The 18530-nt window shown below is 38.0% G+C and overlaps 1 protein-coding gene across 1 annotated transcript in view; it reads right to left on the reverse strand.

Annotated features, from left to right (window-relative positions):
• Positions 1 to 18530, reverse strand: part of AGBL4 (ATP/GTP binding protein like 4) — a 1318619-nt gene that overhangs the window by 336892 nt on the left and 963197 nt on the right. The window contains exon 6 of the mRNA XM_032637699.1: positions 16574 to 16613. Within this exon, the coding sequence (XP_032493590.1) occupies positions 16574 to 16613 (40 nt within the window). The remainder of the gene's footprint in view (positions 1 to 16573; positions 16614 to 18530) is intronic.

The raw sequence follows: 18530 nt of genomic DNA on the forward strand, positions 1-18530 counted from the left end.
TGTTTGTGGTTTTGATGTTGAGCTGCATGAGTTGTTTATATATTTTGGAGATTAATCCTTTGTCCGTTGATTTGTTTGCAAATATTTTCTCCCATTCAGAGGGTTGTCTTTTCATCTTGCTTGTAGTTTCCTTTGCTTTGCAGAAGCTTTTAAGTTTCATTAGGTCCCATTCATTCATTTTTGTTTTTATTTCCATTACTCTAGAAGGTGGATCAAAAAAGATCTTGCTGTGATTTATGTCAAAGAGGGTTCTTCATATGTCGTCCTCTAAGAGTTTTATAGTGTCCAGTCTTACATTTAGGTCTCTAAACCATTTTGCGTTTATTTTTGTGTATGGTGTTAGGGAGTGTTCTAAATTCATTTTTTTACATGTAGCTGTCCAGTTTTCCCAGCACCACTTATTGAAGAGACTGTCTTTTCTCCATTGTATATCCTTGCCTCCTTTGTCATAGATTAGTTGACCATAGGTGCGTGGGTTTATCTCTGGGCTTTCTATCCTGTTCCATTGATCTATATCTCTCTTTTTGTGCCAGTACCGTATTCTCTTAATTACTGTAGCTTTGTATTATAGTCTGAAGTCAGGGAGTCTGATTCCTCCAGCTCCGTTTTTTTCCCTCAGGACTGCTTTGGCTATTCGGGGTCTTTTTTGTCTCCATACAAATTTTAAGATTTTTGTTCTAGTTCTGTTCAAAAAAATGCCATTGGTAATTGGATAGGGATGCACTGAATATGTAGATTGCTTTGGGTAGTATAGACACTTTCACAATAGTGCTTCTTCCAATCCAAGAACATGGTATATCTCTCCAGGTGTTTGTATCATCTTTAATTTCTTCAGCAGTGTCTTATAGTTTTCTGCATATAGGTCTTTTGTCTCCCTAGGTAAACGTATTATTTAGCCTCCATGTGTTTGTGTTTTTTACATTTTATTTCGTGTAATTCATTTATAATCTCATAGTATTTTGCTCAGAAAAGATCCTTTATATGATTTCAATTTTCTTAAATTTACTGAGGCTTGATTTGTGACCCAAGATGTGATCTAACCTGGAGAATGTTCCATGCGTACTTGAGAAGAAAGTGTAATCTGCTGTTTCTGGATGGAATGTCCTATAAATATAAATTAAATCTATCTGGTCTATTGCATCATTTAAAGCTTGTGTTTCCTTATTAATTTTCTGTTTGGATAATCTGTCCATTGGTGTAAGTGAGGTGTTAAAATCCCCCACTATTATTGTGTTACTGTCGATTTCCTCTTTTATAGCTGTTAGCAGTAGCCTTATGTATTGAGGTGCTCCTATGTTGGGTGCATGTATATTTATAATTGTTATATCTTCTTCTTGGATTGATCTCTTGATCATTATATAGTGTCCTCCTTTGTCTCTTTTAACATTCTTTTTTTTTTTTTAACATTCTTTTTTTAAAAGTCTATTTTATCATATATGAGTATTGGTACTCCAGCTTTCTTTTGATTTCCATTTGCATGGAATATCTTTTTCCATCCCCTCACTTTCAGTCTGTATGTGTCCCTAGGTCTGAAGTGGGTCTCTTGTAGACAGCACATATATGGGTCTTGTTTTCGTATCCATTCAGTGAGCCTGTGTCTTTTGGTTGGAGCATTTAATCCATTCACGTATAAGGTAATTATCAATATGTATGTTCCTGTTACCATTTTCTTAATTGTTTTGGGTTTGTTTTTGTAGGTCCTTTTCTCCTCTTGTGTTTCCCACTTAGAGAAGTTCCTTTGGCATTTGTTGTAGAGCTGGTTTGGTGGTGCTGAATTCTCTTAGCTTTTGCTTGTCTGTGAAGCTTTTGATTTCTCCATTGAATCTGAATGAGATCCTTGCTGGGTAGAGTAATCTTGGTTGTAGGTTCTTCCCTTTCATCACTTTAAATACGTCCTAACACTCCCTTCTGGCTTGTAGAGTTTCTGCTGAGAAATCAACTGTTAACTGTATGGGAGTTCCCTTGTATGTTATTTGTTGTTTTTCCCTTGCTGCTTTCAATAATTTTTCTTTGTCTTTAATTTTTGCCAATTTGATTACTATGTGTCTCGGCATGTTTCTCTTTGGGTTTATCCTGTATGGGACTCTCTGCACTTCCTGGACTTGGGTGACTATTTCCTTTCCCATGTTAGGGAAGTTTTCAACTATAATCTCTTCAAATATTTTCTCAGGTCCTTTCTCTCTCTCTTCTCCTTCTGGGACCCCTATGATGTGAATGTTGTTACATTTAATGTTGCCCCAGAGGTCTCTTAGTCTGTCTTCATTTCTTTTCATTCTTTTTTCTTTATTATGTTCCACAGCAGTGAATTCCACCATTCTGTCTTCCACGTCACTTATCTGTCCTTCTGCCTCAGTTATTCTGCTATTGATTCCTTCTAGTGTATTTTTCATTCCAGTTATTGTATTGTTCATCTCTGTTTGTTTGTTCTTTAATTCTTCTAGGTCTTTGTTAAACATTTCTTGCATCTTCTTGATCTTTGCCTCCATTCTTTTTCCGGGGTCCTGGATCATCTTCACTATCATTATTCTGCATTCTTTTTCTGGAAAGTTGCCTATCTCCACTTTATTTGGTTGTTTTTCTTGGGTTTTACCTTGTTCCTTCATCTGGTACATAGCCCTCTGCCTTTTCATCTGTCCATCTTTCTGTGAATGTGGATTTTGTTCCACAGGATGCAGGATTGTACTTCTTCCTGCTTCTGCTGTCTTCCCTCTGGTGGTGCAGCTATCTAGGCATAAATTTAACTAAGGAGATGAAAGATCTTTATGCTGGAAACTTTAAGACATTGATGAAAGTAATTGAAGAAGATACGAATAACTGGAAATATATCCATGTTCATGGATTGGAAGAATTAATATTTTTAAAATGTCCATACTATACAAAGCCACCTATAAATTCAATGCAATCCCTATCAAAATTCCAATTTGTATTTTTATAGGAATTTTTAAAATTCCTAAAATTTGTAGGAACCAAAAAAGCAATCTTGAGAAAGAAGAAAGCTGGAGGCATCACACTTCCTGATGTCAAAATCTACTACAGAGCTGTAGTAATCAAAATAGTATGGTACTAGCATAAAATACTTCAATCTCCATAGTCACTATTAGTCACACATAGACCAATGGAACAGAATCAAGAGCTCAGAAATAAACCCATGCATATACAGTTAACTAATATTTGACAAGGGAGCCAGGAATACACAATGTAGAAAAGATAATCTAATCAATAAATGGTGTTGGTAAAACTGGATACTCATATGAACTTGTAAAAGAGTGAAATTGAACTCCTACCTTACATTACTCACAAAAATTAACTTGAAATGGATTAAGGACTGAAATGTAAGATCTGAAACTGTAAAAGTCCCAGAAGAAAACATAGGGGAAAATCTCTTTGACATTGGTCTTGGCAATGATCTTTTGGCTATGACACCAAAAGCACAAGCAACAAAACAAAGATAAACAAATGAGACTGTGTCAAATTATAAAGTTTCTGCACAGCAAAAGTGCAGAAACAAAATGAAAGGACAACCTAATGGAATGGGAGAAAATATTTGCAAAACCATATATCTGATAAAAGGTTAATATTCAAAATATATAAGAAAGGACTCATATAACTTAATAGCAAAAACAAACAACAACAAAAATGAAACAAACAAAGCAACAAGAAAAAGTGAGTTAAAATGGGCAGAGGACCTGAATAGCCATTTTTCCAAAAAGACACACATATGGCCAAAGTACAGGAAAAGTTGCTCAACATCACTTATTACCAGGGAAATGCAAATCAAAACCACAGTGAGGTATCACCTTACATTTGTTAGAATGGCTATTATCAAAAAGAGATTATAAGTGCTGGCAAGGATTTGTGTACTGTTGGTGGGAATGTAAATTGGTACAGTCACTCTGAAAAACAGTATAGAAGTTCCTCAAAAAATTAAAAGCAGAACTACCATATGGTCCAGCAATCCCACTTCTGGTTATATATCTAAAGGAAATGAAATCACTGTCTCAAAAATCTATCTGCATCCACATGTTCATTGTAGCATTACTTATAATAGCCAAGATGTGGAAACAATCTAAGTGTCCAAAATGCAATATACATATATTTCAGCCATAAAAGAGTGAAATCCTGCCATTTCTGACAACACAGATGAGGCCTCATGGCATTACACTCAGTGAAATAAGTCAGACAGAGAAAGACAAATACTGTAGGATTTCATATGTAGGATCTAAAACACCAAACTCATAGAAACAGGGAGTAGATTAGTGGTTGTTAGGGGCTAGAGGGTGGAGGATATAGGTGATGGTGGTCAAACGGTTCACACTTCCAGTTATAAGATGAATAAGTTCTGGAGATCTAATGTACAACATGGTGACTATAGTTAACAATACCATACTGCACACTTGACAGTTGCTAGGAGAGTAGATCTTAAAAGTTCTTACCGCACACGGAAAGATAAATTGGTGCAGCCACTATGGAGAACAGTATGGATGTTCCTTAAGAAACTAAAAATGGAACTACCACTTGATCCTTCAATCCCACTCCTGGGCATAAACCCAGAGAAATACATGGTCCGAAAGGATACATGCATCCCAATGTTCATTATAGCACTGTTTACAATAGCCAAGACATGGAAGCAACCTAAATGTCCTTTGACAGAAGAATGGATAAAGAAGATGTGGTACCTATCTACAATGGAATATTACTCAGCCGTTAAAAATAATGAAATAATGCCATTTGCAGCAACATGGATAGAACAAGAGATTGTCATACTGAGTGAAGGAAGTCAGACAGAGAAAGAGAAATATTGTATGATATCACTTACATGTGAAATCTAAAAACAATGATACAAATGAACTTATTTACAAAACAGAAACAGACTCATAGACTTAGAGAATGAACTTATGGCTACCCGGGGGAAGTGTGGGGAGGGGAGGGATAGTTAGGGAGTTTGGGATTGACAGGTACACACTGCTATATTTAAAATGGATAACCAGGGACTTCCTCAGTGGTCCAGTGGTTAAGAGTTCACCTTCCAATACAGGGGGTGTGGGTTCGATCCCTGGTCGGGGAACTAAGATCCCACGTGCCGTGCATGGTGTGGCCAAAAATTAAAAACATAAATAAATAAATTAAAATATAGTAAACAGCAGTAAAAATCTTTTTTTAAAAAAATTAAAATGGATAACCAACAAGAACCTACTATACAGCACAGGGAATTCTGCTCAATATTCTGTAACAACCTAAAAGAATTTGAAAAAGAATAGATACATGTATATGTAAAAATAAATAAATAAATACAATTTTTAAAAAGTTCTCGCGCCCCCCCCCCCCATACAGGTTAGAAAAAGAGAGAGAGAATGAGAGAAAAGAGAAATAACAATTATCCTTGATATCAAAATATTTTGGTAATTTCTCCAAAACTTCTTTGAAAATGTAAAATAATAATAATAAATGAATAAAAATAATGGTTACTTCTTTGGGAAGGACTTTAAAATACAGTACTCCCATGGACACCTAATATAATGACTAATGAGAGAAAATCAGTACTCCCCTTCTCTGCCATCCCCATGAAGGAAATGACAACTCAGATGTATAAATTACTAATTTCTTATTCTATCTCCTGGCTAGACTGGGGCGATTGTAATTGCACTGCTTCAGGCCAGGGTGTATCACACTTGCCTACATACATTTTAGCAGTGCAGAGACAGCCTAACACTGTCGTAGACCTTTAGCCTGCGGGTTTAGTGCTCTAGTCCCTGAACCAATGAGAACCAAAAGAACAAATGTCCTCCCAGCTAAGGCCAGATAAGCTTTCCTCTTTCTCTCAAACCCCATTATAAAGGCCTAGTTTGATCAATAAAGCTGTTCTGGCCTCTAGTGTGTATAGCATTTTCATACTAATATTAATAATATGCTAGGGGCTTTACTGTCATGATTACCTCACTTAATCTTCATTTCATTCCTGTGAAGTAGGTGTAACTACATCCATATTTAATGAAAAACTAAGCCACAAAGTAGTTAAATAATTTTCTTAAGAGCTTGGAGCCAAGAAGTGGGAGAATCAAGATTGGAACCCAGGTCTACCTGGATCCATACTTTGACTACTGTTGAAAGTTGACTCCCAGGTAAGGCTGGCATCCTGCTCTGTATCTGTTAAGCCTAGTTCCTGTTCTCTGGCTGGAAGTGGGAATGTAAACTGATACAACCTTTCTGGAAAATGAGTTGGCAGTAAGACTTAATAATTCCTTAAACATATTAATGCTCTTTGGCCCAGCAATTATACTTTGAAAATAGCCAGATAAAAAACTTATGCAAAAGAAGTAAAAGCTTTTTTCACAAATAATTTTATGGTAGAGTCATTTATAAGAGAAAAACATCTGGAAATAACACAAATGCACAACAATAAGACGTGCATTTTTGTAAACCAGGTTACGTTTAAAAGATGGAAGAGAGTAGAGCTTTTAAGAATAAGTGTGCCTTTAAAATGCTCATGGATCTAGTAATTCCATCCCTAGTAATTTATCTTAAGACAATAAGCTAAAATGTAGACACAGCTATATACACAAAGGTTGATAAATTATTCATAAGATGGAAAAACTAAAATCAAGTTAAATATCCAACATCATTGGCACAGGGAAATATTTCTGTTGTAATATTAAGTGAAAAATCAGGATAAAATTTTATATTCTATATGATCTCAACTATGTAAAACAAAATTATACATGCATAGAAAAAAGGCAAAGAAGTAAATGTATTAAAATATTAAACAGTGATTGCCTCTGGGAGATAACTGATATTTCATCTTTTTAACTTATTTGTGTTTTTCAAAATTTGTACTATGGGCATGTGCAATTTTTTAATAGAGAAAGTTATTATAAAAAGATGGTAAATACGCAAACTACACAGCAACATGAAGATTGTTTATGAAATAATGTTAAGTGAAAAAAGATGTACATAAAATCTTACTGTGATTGCAATTATGTAAATATGTTTCTGCATATAGACAAGAACTGAAAGGGAAAAATGTATAAATAGAATTAGGTTTTTTATTGTGCTAAGGCTGTGGGACTAGGAGTAATTTGTTTATCTCCTTTAAAGATCTCTTTAAAGTTGTTTTAATGAAGTGCATGCATTTTTTGAACCATCCTCTCTGTGTGTATTCACTGTGCTGCTAACTTTCTGGCTGTGAGGTCGGGAGTACCCTGGCTTGGCTTCACATCTGGTCCTGGCCCCTCTGGACTGGCTCCATAGGCTTTGCTCGCTCTATAAATGTCCGTGAAGCAGGAATAATGGCTAGTTTGGCCTCTCTTGTTCCTTTAGTCTTCAGTGGGGCTACATGTACATCATGGGGGACTTTAACTGGAGACAAAGCCCAAAGTTGTCATGTAATGGTCAGCAGGTTCAGTCACCATTTAACATAGGTATTGTTTTAACAAGGTTAAGAGGGGATAAATTTTTCTGTGTGGATATTTGCAATCAGGAACAAATCTGTGATTTTTTTCTGGAAGTTTCTGTGATGTTTTAAGGAAATCAATTGTCTCTTCAGAATGCAGCCTAGTTAGTGTGAAAAGCCCCATGACTATGATGTCCCCAACATTTCATGCTTTCCTTATCACCAGCAAAGTAGGTCAGCTTTAATTCTGTCTGAGAAAGAAGATTCTGTGGGCCAATATCGCACATGAAGTAATATTTATATGTAGCAGTAGAAAAGGTGAAGGATTTAGGATCAGACAGATCTGTATTTGAACCCTGACTCCATCACTCACTTATTAAATGTATTTATGTGGGCAATTCTAATGGAGCAGCACCTTCCTTTCTCATTTGCAAGTCAGGAAAGATGATGCCTGCCTTATGGGACAGTGGGGAGAATTATATGAAAAATACATGTAGAGCGCCTAACACAGTTCTGGCACTGAGTGCCAACATTTAGATACTTCCTAAATGCTGTCCTTTTAGTCTATACAATCAAAAAGTTAATGACCATTTGACAAGGGTGCCAAGATAAATCAACAGGGGAAAGAACAGTTTTTATTTTCAACAAATGGTGCTAGCAAAACTGGACAATCACATGCAAAAGAGGCAAATTGGAGTCTTATATCATATAAAAATTAACTCATAGGAGTACATCTTCGTGACATTAGGCAATGTTTTCTCGGATATGATACCAAAAGTATAAGCAACAAATGCAACAAAATAGATAAATTGAATTTTCATCAAAATAAAAAAAAAATTTTTGGCTTTAAAGAACATCAAGCAAGTGAAAAGACAACCCACAGAACAGGAAAACGTATTTGCGAATCATGTATCTATACTCAGAGTATACATTTAAAAACTCTTACAACTCAACAATAAAAAGACAAAATATAACCTAATTTAAATGAGTAAGGGAAAATAACTTGACTAAACATTTCTCCAAAGAAAATATACAAATGGCCAATAAGCACGTGAAAATATGTTCAACATCATAAGTCTTTAGGAAAATGCAAACCAAAACTACTGTGAGATACCACTTTACACCCACTAGGATGACTATAATCAAAAGGTAGATAATAAGAGAGGATGCAGAGAAATTAGAAACATCTTACATTGCTGATGAGAATGCAAAATGGCACAGCTACTTTAGAAAGCAGTGGCAGTTTCTCAAAATGTTTACCTTAACATTTACCAAATGATCCAGCCATTCCATTCCTAGGTATATGTCCAAGAGAATGAAAAACATAGTTTTTACTTGCTCACACATATCTATGGCAGCATTATTTACAGTAGCCAAAAATGTAAACAACTGAAATGTTCATCACTAAATGAATGGGTAAGCAAGTTGTGATATATCCATACAATGGAATATTATTTGGCAATAAAAAGGAATGAAGTACTGATACATGCTATAATATGGATGAACTTTGAAAACATTATGCTAAGTGAAAAAAATCCGGTCACAAAAGGCCACATACTGTACAATTCCATTTATATGAAATGTCTAGAATAGGCAAATCCATAGAGATAGAAAGTAAATTAGTGGTTGCCAGGGCCTAGGGGAAGGCAAAAATGGGGGGTGACTGCGAATGGGTACAGAGTTCCTTTTTGGAGTAATAATAATGTTCTGGAATTAGTGGTTATGATTGTACAATTCTGTGAATGTACTGAAAACCACTAAATGGTGTCCTTTAAAGGATGAATTTTATTGCATATGAATTATATCTCAATAAAGGTGTTATTTTTTTTAAAGCTATGACCAGCACTTTTAACTTGATGGTGGGAACATAAAATCTTTCTAGAAGTGTGAAAAGATATAATCATCATGGCCAAATATTCTAGCTCTTCTCAATGCAGTGCCCTTCCCTGTAGGAAGATTCTGCATCTCTACCTTGTTGAATTAGAAGTGGTCATATGACTGCTTTGATATAGGAAATCTGGGCAAAAGTGACCCCTTCTAAAAATTTTTAAGAGAAGGTACATGGCTCACCATCTCTCCCTTTTCCCTCTGCCATGACTACCCATATGGCAGGTGCTGTCAGCACTTTTCTGCAACCTCACATATTCTCCTGGCACTTATTATTTCTGCACATATTGAATACTTTCCAATTGCCGACATCTGCAAACCTCTCCTGAGGGCTTTCTTGGGCCACTGGAATCTGCTATGTCCATACATTGAGCAGATTGGAAGTGTCAGGGAATTAACACCCCCACCCTCACTCCCACTCCTTTGCCCCTAAGGGATAACTCTGAGGCTTATTTTCCACACTGACTTCCAGGGTTTCCCTGTAGGATTAAATTCCACTTGCCGTCAGTGGTAGCTTGCTTGATAACGAACCTTTCTTAGCTTTCTTCATTTTCTTGTATCACTTCCCTACCTCCCGCCAAGGTCTCTGGGATCACCTCCCAAATAAACTACTTGCATTAAAATCTTTGTCTCAAGTTCTGCTTCTTAGGGAACCCAAACCAAGACATAGAGCAATGTTCCAAATAAAGGATGCTTGGTCAGCCTTGGTGCCAGAGTAAAGATGAAGTAGAGCAGAACTGACTCCAATCCATGAGAGACATGTACCAAAAGTAAAAAATAAACCTTTATTTTTTAAGTCTCTGTAATTTTGATGTCATTATTACTTTGGTGTAACTTAGTCTGTCACGATTAGTGAACTACGTATAACTTTTCTTAGTAATTCTCATTCTAGGAATTTTTCCTAAAGAAATAATTAAAGATGCACACAAAAATCTTTATACAAGAATGTTCACTGTGGTATTATTTATAATTAAATCATCAGGGACAATTTAATATACAATAGATAAATTTAATATAGAATGTTTTTCAGCTATATAAAAGTCCCTCTGAGAATATTTAACAATATTAAAAAAATGTTCACATTATATTCCTATATAGTTTATATAGGATCATTATAATTTCATTTTTTAAATTACATATATATTTGTATATACACGTGCAAAAAGTAACTGTCTCTCTTTTTAAAAAATATCTATTTATTTATTATTTATTTTGGCTGCACTGGGTCTTAGTCACAGCGTGAGGGACCTTCATTGCGGTATGCGGGATCTTTAGTTGTGACATGAAGACTTCTTAGTTGTGGCATGCGGATTCTTAGCCACGGCATGCAGACTCTTAGTTGAGGGATGCATGCGGGATCTAGTTCCCCAACCACGGATCAAACCTGGGCCCCCTGCATTGTGAGCGTGGAGTCTTACCCACTGGACCACCAGGGAAGTCCCAAAAAATAACAGTCTCTTTCATCAATCTGGTAATAAAAGTCTCACTTGGATAGGAGAAAAATATTTCCTCATACTGCCTCCCTTCTGCTGAAGAGGTTATAGGAGAATAAACTTTCCAAAAAGTAAGAAAAAAACTGTAGTTGGACTTCTGGGCCACATGACTAAATGAGTTCATGCTTCAATAAGCCCATTCATTCCCATCAAATAGTAATATTGAATAATATATGAAAAAAAGAAATGAAAATATATAGTTGGGCTCCATTGCAAGAGACATATCTCCATGAAGCTGAAAAGTACAGAAATGCAAAAGGATACATGCTCCTGAGGCTACCTGTTTGTTGAGATCTGGATATAGCAGCAGGCAGTAGCAGCTGAAAGTTGGACTCCTATGAGCCTCCTAAAATGCTCTATAGGAGATGAGGATCAGAGACAAGTTCTTCTGCTTAGAACAAGGATCTAGGGTGGGGCTCCCCTGTTATGAAAGAAGCCTAGGAAAAAAAAAGGCTGCTGCAGAAACTTTGCTTCTGTTTCCTTTGTCTATATTCCTTGCCTCTCTAGGTCTACAGCACACACACAGTTCCTGTGTGCTGTAGGCCTAGAGAGGCAAGGAATATAGACAAAGGAAACAGAAGCAAAGTTATACTATCCTGCTGACTTTTTGTCACTGGTTCTCCATATCCCCAATATTTACCAGGTCCTATACTGAAAATATGGGTAGAGTCAACTGCAAAATCCACCATCTAGGGATATGTGAGCATAGTGGGAGTTTGCAGGGGTGGGGGGGAGGGGTGGTGATGGTGGTCAGGGCTGGGGAGAGAGAGTAACAGAAAACTTCCTTCTCAAAGTGATATTACAAAGTAAAATTTCAAAACACATGAAGAAATTAAATGCTAAAAATGATACTAAATAAAATCAACAGTTATAACTTGAATTCACTCCAGATGAAACTTATTTTATAGAACAAAGATTTTAAAATAAGCATATTGAAGATGTTCGAAGAAACAAATGAAAATGTTAAAACAGAATAAGAAATTATGAAACAGAACAGGCAGAAATAAAACAAGAGCAGGTGGATATGAACAAAATTAGAAATCTTGGAAATTAAAAATAATCACTGAAATATTGAAAAAGACAGGAAAATAATCCAGACTAGATATGGTCAAAAAGTGAATTTATGAATTCAAGTTACTTGTGGGGAACTCAGAATCAGTGCAGTAAAATAAAATGCTAAAAATTATGAAAAATTAGTAAAAAATCATGGAGGGCCACTTGAGAGACTCCAACATTCATCTAATAGAAATTATTGAAGAAGAGAATCAAAGGAATGAAGAAAAGGCAATCTTTGAAGGGATAATTTGCCAGTAATTTCTCAGAATTAAAGAAAGACATAGGGGCTTCCCTGGTGGCGCAGTGGTTGAGAGTCCGCCTGCTGATACAGGGGACACGGGTTCGTGCCCCGGTCCGGGAAGATCCCACATGCCATGGAGCAGCTGGGCCTGTGAGCCATGCCGCTGAGCCTGTGTGTCTGGAGCCTGTGTTCTGCAACGGGAGAGGCCACAACAGTGAGAGGCCCGTGTACCACACACACACAAAAAAACAAAAAAACAAAAAAACAAAAAAAAATAAAGAAAGACATAGACTCTCAGGTAGAAAGACTACTCAGAGTACCAAGCAGGGTAAACAGAAATAAATTCACATCCAGACACATTAAAGTGAAAAAGCAGAGCATGAAGATCAAAAGGAAAGTCTTTAAACCTACCCAAGAAAAGATAAGTTACCATAAACAAATAATGGCAGACTTCTTATTAGCAACTGTGGATGTCAGAAAAAAATGAAAAAAAAAAGTTCAAAGAATGAAGGGAAGTCCTCCTCAAGCTAGAATTTATACCTTGCCAAACTATCATCCCAAAGATAAGTCAAAATAAGAACATATATAGGGGTTTCCCTGGTGGCGCAGTGGTTGGGAGTCCGCCTGCCGATGCTAGGAGACACGGGTTCGTGCCCCGGTCCGGGAGGATCCCACATGCCGCGGAGCGGCTGAGCCCGTGAGCCATGGCCGCTGAGCCTGTGCGTCCGGAGCCTGTGTTCTGCAACGGGAGAGGCCAAAGCAGTGAGAGGCCCGCGTAACGCAAAAAAAAAAAAAAAAAAAAAAAAAAAGAACATATATAGATTAAGATAGTTTCTCATGGACTCTCACTAAAACATTTATTAAGGGGTCTACTTTAATAAGGTAACAGGAAAATCTTGAGATGCAATAAACAGGAGAACACAAAAATTTATAAGCTGTGTAGGAAAAGTCAATTGGCTCTCCATCATCATCATCATCGTCGTCATGTGTAGTTGCTAATAAGTGGAAGAAAGAATGAACTAGTTGTTGAATGACACTGAGATAATGGGTTATCCATATGTAAACAACAAATTAAATCCCCAGCTCATATCATACACAATGATCCGTCCTAAATGAGATAAATACCCAAGTGTGATGTAAAACTTGACAATTTTTAGAATACAGGAGAATATGATATTCAGGTAGGGAAGGATTTGTTAAATAAGTCATAAAAGCAAAGTTCATAAAGCAATATTCATACACTCAACTACACTAAAATAAAAAAAAAACCCTTCCATAAATCAAAATACATCATAAATCAAAAAACACAAGCCACCATCTGGGGTAAGATATTTGCAATGCATGTTAAGTGACAAAGTGTCAACATGCAGAATAACAAAGAATTAAAAGTCAATAAAAAGAAACAACCCAAGAGAAAATTGAAAAATGATATGAAAAGTCAGTTCACAGAAGAAAGCAAAGTGGCCAATAAACATACGAAAAGATATTAAACCCCACCAGTAATTAGGGAAACACATATTATAAAAACAATGGGATAACATTTTACATTTATCATGATGTCTGGTAAAAATTTATGTCTGATGATTCCAAGTGTGGAGGATTCAGAGAAATGGAAACTATTATACTTTGCTGTTCTTATACTTTGAAGTATAAATTTGTTCAACTACTTTAGAAAACAACTGGCCATTATACAGTAAATTTGAAGATGCATGTAATCAGTAATTCCTCTCCTAGTTATATGCTCTAGATAAATTCTCATACTTATGCACAAAATGATCCAAGTAGTATTATTTAAAATTGCAAAAAACTGGAAATAACCTAAATTATGATCAGTAAAATGGAAAAAGAAATTGTGATGTAATCATAATTGCTATGTAATCATAGCAGATAAAATGATTGAACCAGAGCTACATGTATTCACATGAATGAATCTCTACAGTAATAATAAGTAAGGGAAAAGTTCAGTATGACATTTATAGTGTGACATCACTTATAGGAATTTGTAAAACAATACCAGTTATACCAGTCACATTTTTGGATATATAGATATAGAAAATCATTGAATTTATTACAGTGATTACCTATAGAGTGAAGGGAGAGAGATGCAATCAGCTGGGAGTACAGAAAAGTCTCAACTAGATCTATAATTTTTTTAATAGGGGCCTCTGTAGCATATATGGCACTACGTTGATATGATAAAGCCAAGCTGTTTGGTGGTGAGGGGGGCAATAAATGACTCTTCATTTTATCTCTACTCTTTTCTGTGAATTCAAAATTATTCACGATGAACAAAATAAGAGTTTAAAGAAGATAACACAGGTTTTTAAGGCTTCTAAATTCCCAGCCAGCATTTCTGAAGGCTCCTAGCTGATGAGGAGTGGCAGAATCAGACTGCAGTTCTGTGTTGAGGATGGTCTGGTGACGAGTGCAAACAAGCTGGTACCTCCCACTGGCACCCCCAGAGAGGTAGCATGCCCCTTGCTAGCTGTAGCAGCTTCTGGTGAGGTGGGGAATGGAGATGACTTTGAAAGTGAGAGACAGTAACAGTAGAGGGAAGTGATTCTGACATGGACTAGAGTTGTTCAGGTAATATATAGCCTAATGGTCTTTCCTAACCTTTCCAAGTCATGACACACATGGATAATACTTCGTACACTGGAGTAGAGGCTACCACCTTGGCAGCTCAGTTATCCTGGGACCTACCTGTACCCCTGAGAGATGAGTGGATCAATATATCACAAGTGTATATCTTACAATACCACACAAATGTAGCCTACTTTCAGTACTGTATACTCGTGTGACGCAACGTGACTTTTGAGAAGCTTTGACCCAGAAAGTAGTCTTTTCTCATCTAAGAGTAGGGAAAATTATAAACCATTCCAAACTCTGGCAGTGCTTAACAGTTTGCCCAAAAAGAGTGCACTGAGAGTCACAACAATTCTGCTTGAATTTGTGCAGTAGCAATTAGGAACGGAAAGAACTGGTGCAAAAGAAATGCAGTTAACAGAGTCTAAAAGTCTCCTTCTAAAGCAACTGAAGACAGATCAAGAAACCTCTCCAATTCACATGTCGGCATCATATCAGGGTGTGACCAGATGAGACTGGGATGTGAAAGCAGGCAATCTGGGTCAGCATTTGTGGAGCAGAACAGAAAACAATCATGAAGGAAAGCAACTAACCGGATGGGACAAAGATAATCACTTAACCAACACCTTAGTGGGAAGGGATTGGTAGGTCACACAACTGAGCCATTCTAATTATATTAGCCCATGATTTGGAATTTCTATATATGTTAATTATATACTTGTTAAACACAATTCATTCTATGGATTAGATTGAACATTTTCAAACCAGTTCATCTTTGTTCTTCTGAAGTCCCAAGTTCAAAGAGATCTATCAGGTGGAAATGTAGTAAGGCCACCTGAACTGGGTGGATCCAAATTCCATTTGCAGTCATTGTCTTATATCTCAGTTACATAGACAGATAACCAGCCTTTGGGCTAAGATAGTTCCTGCAGAGGACAATTTCTCAATCTCCTTGTGAACCAATTGGCCCTGGACACAGCAACAGGCTGGGTGGTAGGCAGGATGACATGGCACAGCTATATTGGTTACTAAAATACTGAAATACCTCCACATTTATTGGTAATTAGCCACTCCTAGAGCTCCCCAACCCTGCCATGTGACCACCCCCCCACACCAGTCCCTTCCTCAGGATGCCATCTCCCCACAGTCCGGTAAACAAAGTGTTAATGCCCAGCACAGTAGAGGGCCACCGGGGCCATTAAATATTTAGAACATCACCAGTGAATGAAGATGGACCACCACACCCACTCTTGAATGCTCACTGCTGGCACCATCATCTCCTTGGATTCCAAGAGAGAACAGCATCTCTTGTTGGCCAGTTTTGCCTCAAGTTCCCAAACTGAAATAAAATACCTTCTGGTAAGACTAAACTGCTCAACTTTTCTCTGGGCTATATGCCAGACCGAGGGGAAGGAAAGGAGCTTTAAATCCCAGGGCCATAGCTTTGTTGTGGGACTTGTCCTTCCTAAAGGTGAGTGACAAGAGTCACAGGAGACCAAACCTGGTCACTTCCCCAGACTGGCCTTTCCTCATTAACTGTCCTCCCTTCATTCCATGCCATCTACCAGGCAGTTTCCCATTCCCCATGATTTTAAAGCTTATTTCTCAGAAGACCAGGGCACTTCCTTGACACTTGGATCCACTGAGTGATCTGGGGAGAACCTGGCCCTGGAATATGCAGCAACATCATAGTACCAACCCTGCCATCTGCAGAGTCAAGACAAGGCAGCACAGAGCTGGGGAAGAGAAAAGAAACTGCCTGTGGGGTAGAGGATGGGGGAGAAGGATCATTCATGACACAAGAACTCTGCTGTTCATTCAGGAAGCCAAAGGAGGAGGGCAGGAATTGCATTTGGATAGGCAACCAGGCATCACTCTGGGAAATAAGGGAAAAGCCCAAGCAGAATGGCCACACCTACTCACCAGGGCTGGTTATCGTCAGGAGGTCTAGGTGCCGCTGTTGCTGCAAAAGAAAACACATTGTGAGAGCACTGATTCGAGCCAGAGCCAAACTTGTTGCTTAGCAGGTCAGGGTGAACGTGCAAAGGGGATGTTCAGACACGCAGAGCAGGCTGTATTGCGGAGGACGTGGTCTCACACTTCTGCAGGGAGGCCTTGCACCCTAGAGACAAGGGAGAATGGGTAGCCTTTCTGGTCAGAGCCGAAAGGGCCTTAGAGACCTTCCAGTCAGACCTATCTTATACTTCGGGAAAATGAAGTCCTGAGAGGAACGTGGCTTACCTATAGCCACAAAGAAAGTCCCTTTCCAGACTCCCAGCCATGGCTCACTCCTCTGTACCAGGCAGCCTCAGATTTCCCTTGGGTCACACTGGCTGTACTGGTTAAGTGTCTGATATCCTGGCAACCCTCTTTGCCTTGGGTCCTTAAGTCACTGTCACCCTCCTGATACTCCTTTCTAACCAAGATACTCCTGGGGGCTGGTTTATTTATTAAATCTGCTCCACAGTGCTATGACAATTTCAATTATTGATGAACAAACCATTACTTTTCTAACTGAATCCTCGTCTCTCTGTACCATACAATATTCAAAGAAAATAATATTTGTCAGGTATACTAGCCCATATAGATGAAGTCGCTCTTGTTTGGAGGCAACTAGCCTTGGCCCCAAGGGCTGAGGTGGTCAATATCTCAGTTGGCTCGCCCCCTATCACACCGTACTTATGGAGAAGCCTAGTCCTGAAATGGATGTCATGGGAACCTGAGGGTGGAGAAGAGGGTATTGTAGGCTGAGGATGGGGCAGTGGGAAGCAACTCTCTTAAAGACAAGTCAGGATTCCTTAAGCCTCAGTCAACCTGTCTCTTTCCTACACTTTATTTTCTATTAATAGCAATTTCCATTAATATGTAGTTTTTTTTTTCTTAAAAAGGGGTCCTAACAAACTTCACTTTGAGAACCACCACTTCAAGGATACACATTGCAGGAGCTTCTGATTATCTGGTACTTCATCCAGTGGGTCCTTTGCCATATTTCACCTCACCTACATTTCCCTCTTTATCTTGCCTCTCCCCTAGAATGGCTTCCTGAAATTCTGCTTAAGCAGAAAGGAGAAGGCAGCAACATTTTTTGAGTACGGAATATAGGCCAGGCACAGTACCAGGCACTTTGATGTGTCATTTCTTCTTACACTCTTGGCAACCCTACAGGGTTGGTAATATACAACAGAGGGACATGGGGTTCAGACAGGAGAAATTATCTGCCTAAGACCACATCTTCATTGAAGGAGAGAGCCAGGATTAGAATTCAGTCCGTTCTAATCTTGGCTTGAAAGTCCAATATATGACCATGCACAATAAATCACTTAGCAGGATGCCTGGTACTTAATAGGTACTTAAAAAGAGCTATTTTTGTATTGATGTTTTGTTATTATTATAGACCATGTGACCCTTGCTTTATAAAACCTGCCTTGCCCCTTTTCATAGAATTATTGGTACCGGAGCTCAAAGGTCATTGAGTCTGACCTGCCACCAGTATAGGAATCCCCTCAGCAATGTCCCCACCAGTTGTATGAACTGATTCTGTTTTATCCTTTTGCCTGACAGGGAACTCACTTTTTGTCAGTTAAAATTTTTTTTTTTCCGTTTTTTTTGGCCATGCCACACGGCATGTGGGATTTTAGTTCCCCAACAAGCAATCGAACCCGTGTCCCTAAATAGCTCTACTTTGAGCAGGGTTAAAAGCTGCTTCCTTATGAAATCATCCCTGTTTCTAGCTGCTTCAGTCCATGACAAGCTTGGAGGTCTGAAGAAGATCTGTGTCATCTTCCCTCCTGGTTAAATATTTCCAGTTCCTTCACCTTTTCCTTATAAGACCTGGTCTCAAATCTCCTGGCCCTTGTGGTCCCCTCCTCTTCCATTTAAA

This window comes from Phocoena sinus, chromosome 1 (genome assembly GCF_008692025.1).
Source record: "Phocoena sinus isolate mPhoSin1 chromosome 1, mPhoSin1.pri, whole genome shotgun sequence".
In the NCBI taxonomy this organism is placed as follows: domain Eukaryota; kingdom Metazoa; phylum Chordata; class Mammalia; order Artiodactyla; family Phocoenidae; genus Phocoena; species Phocoena sinus.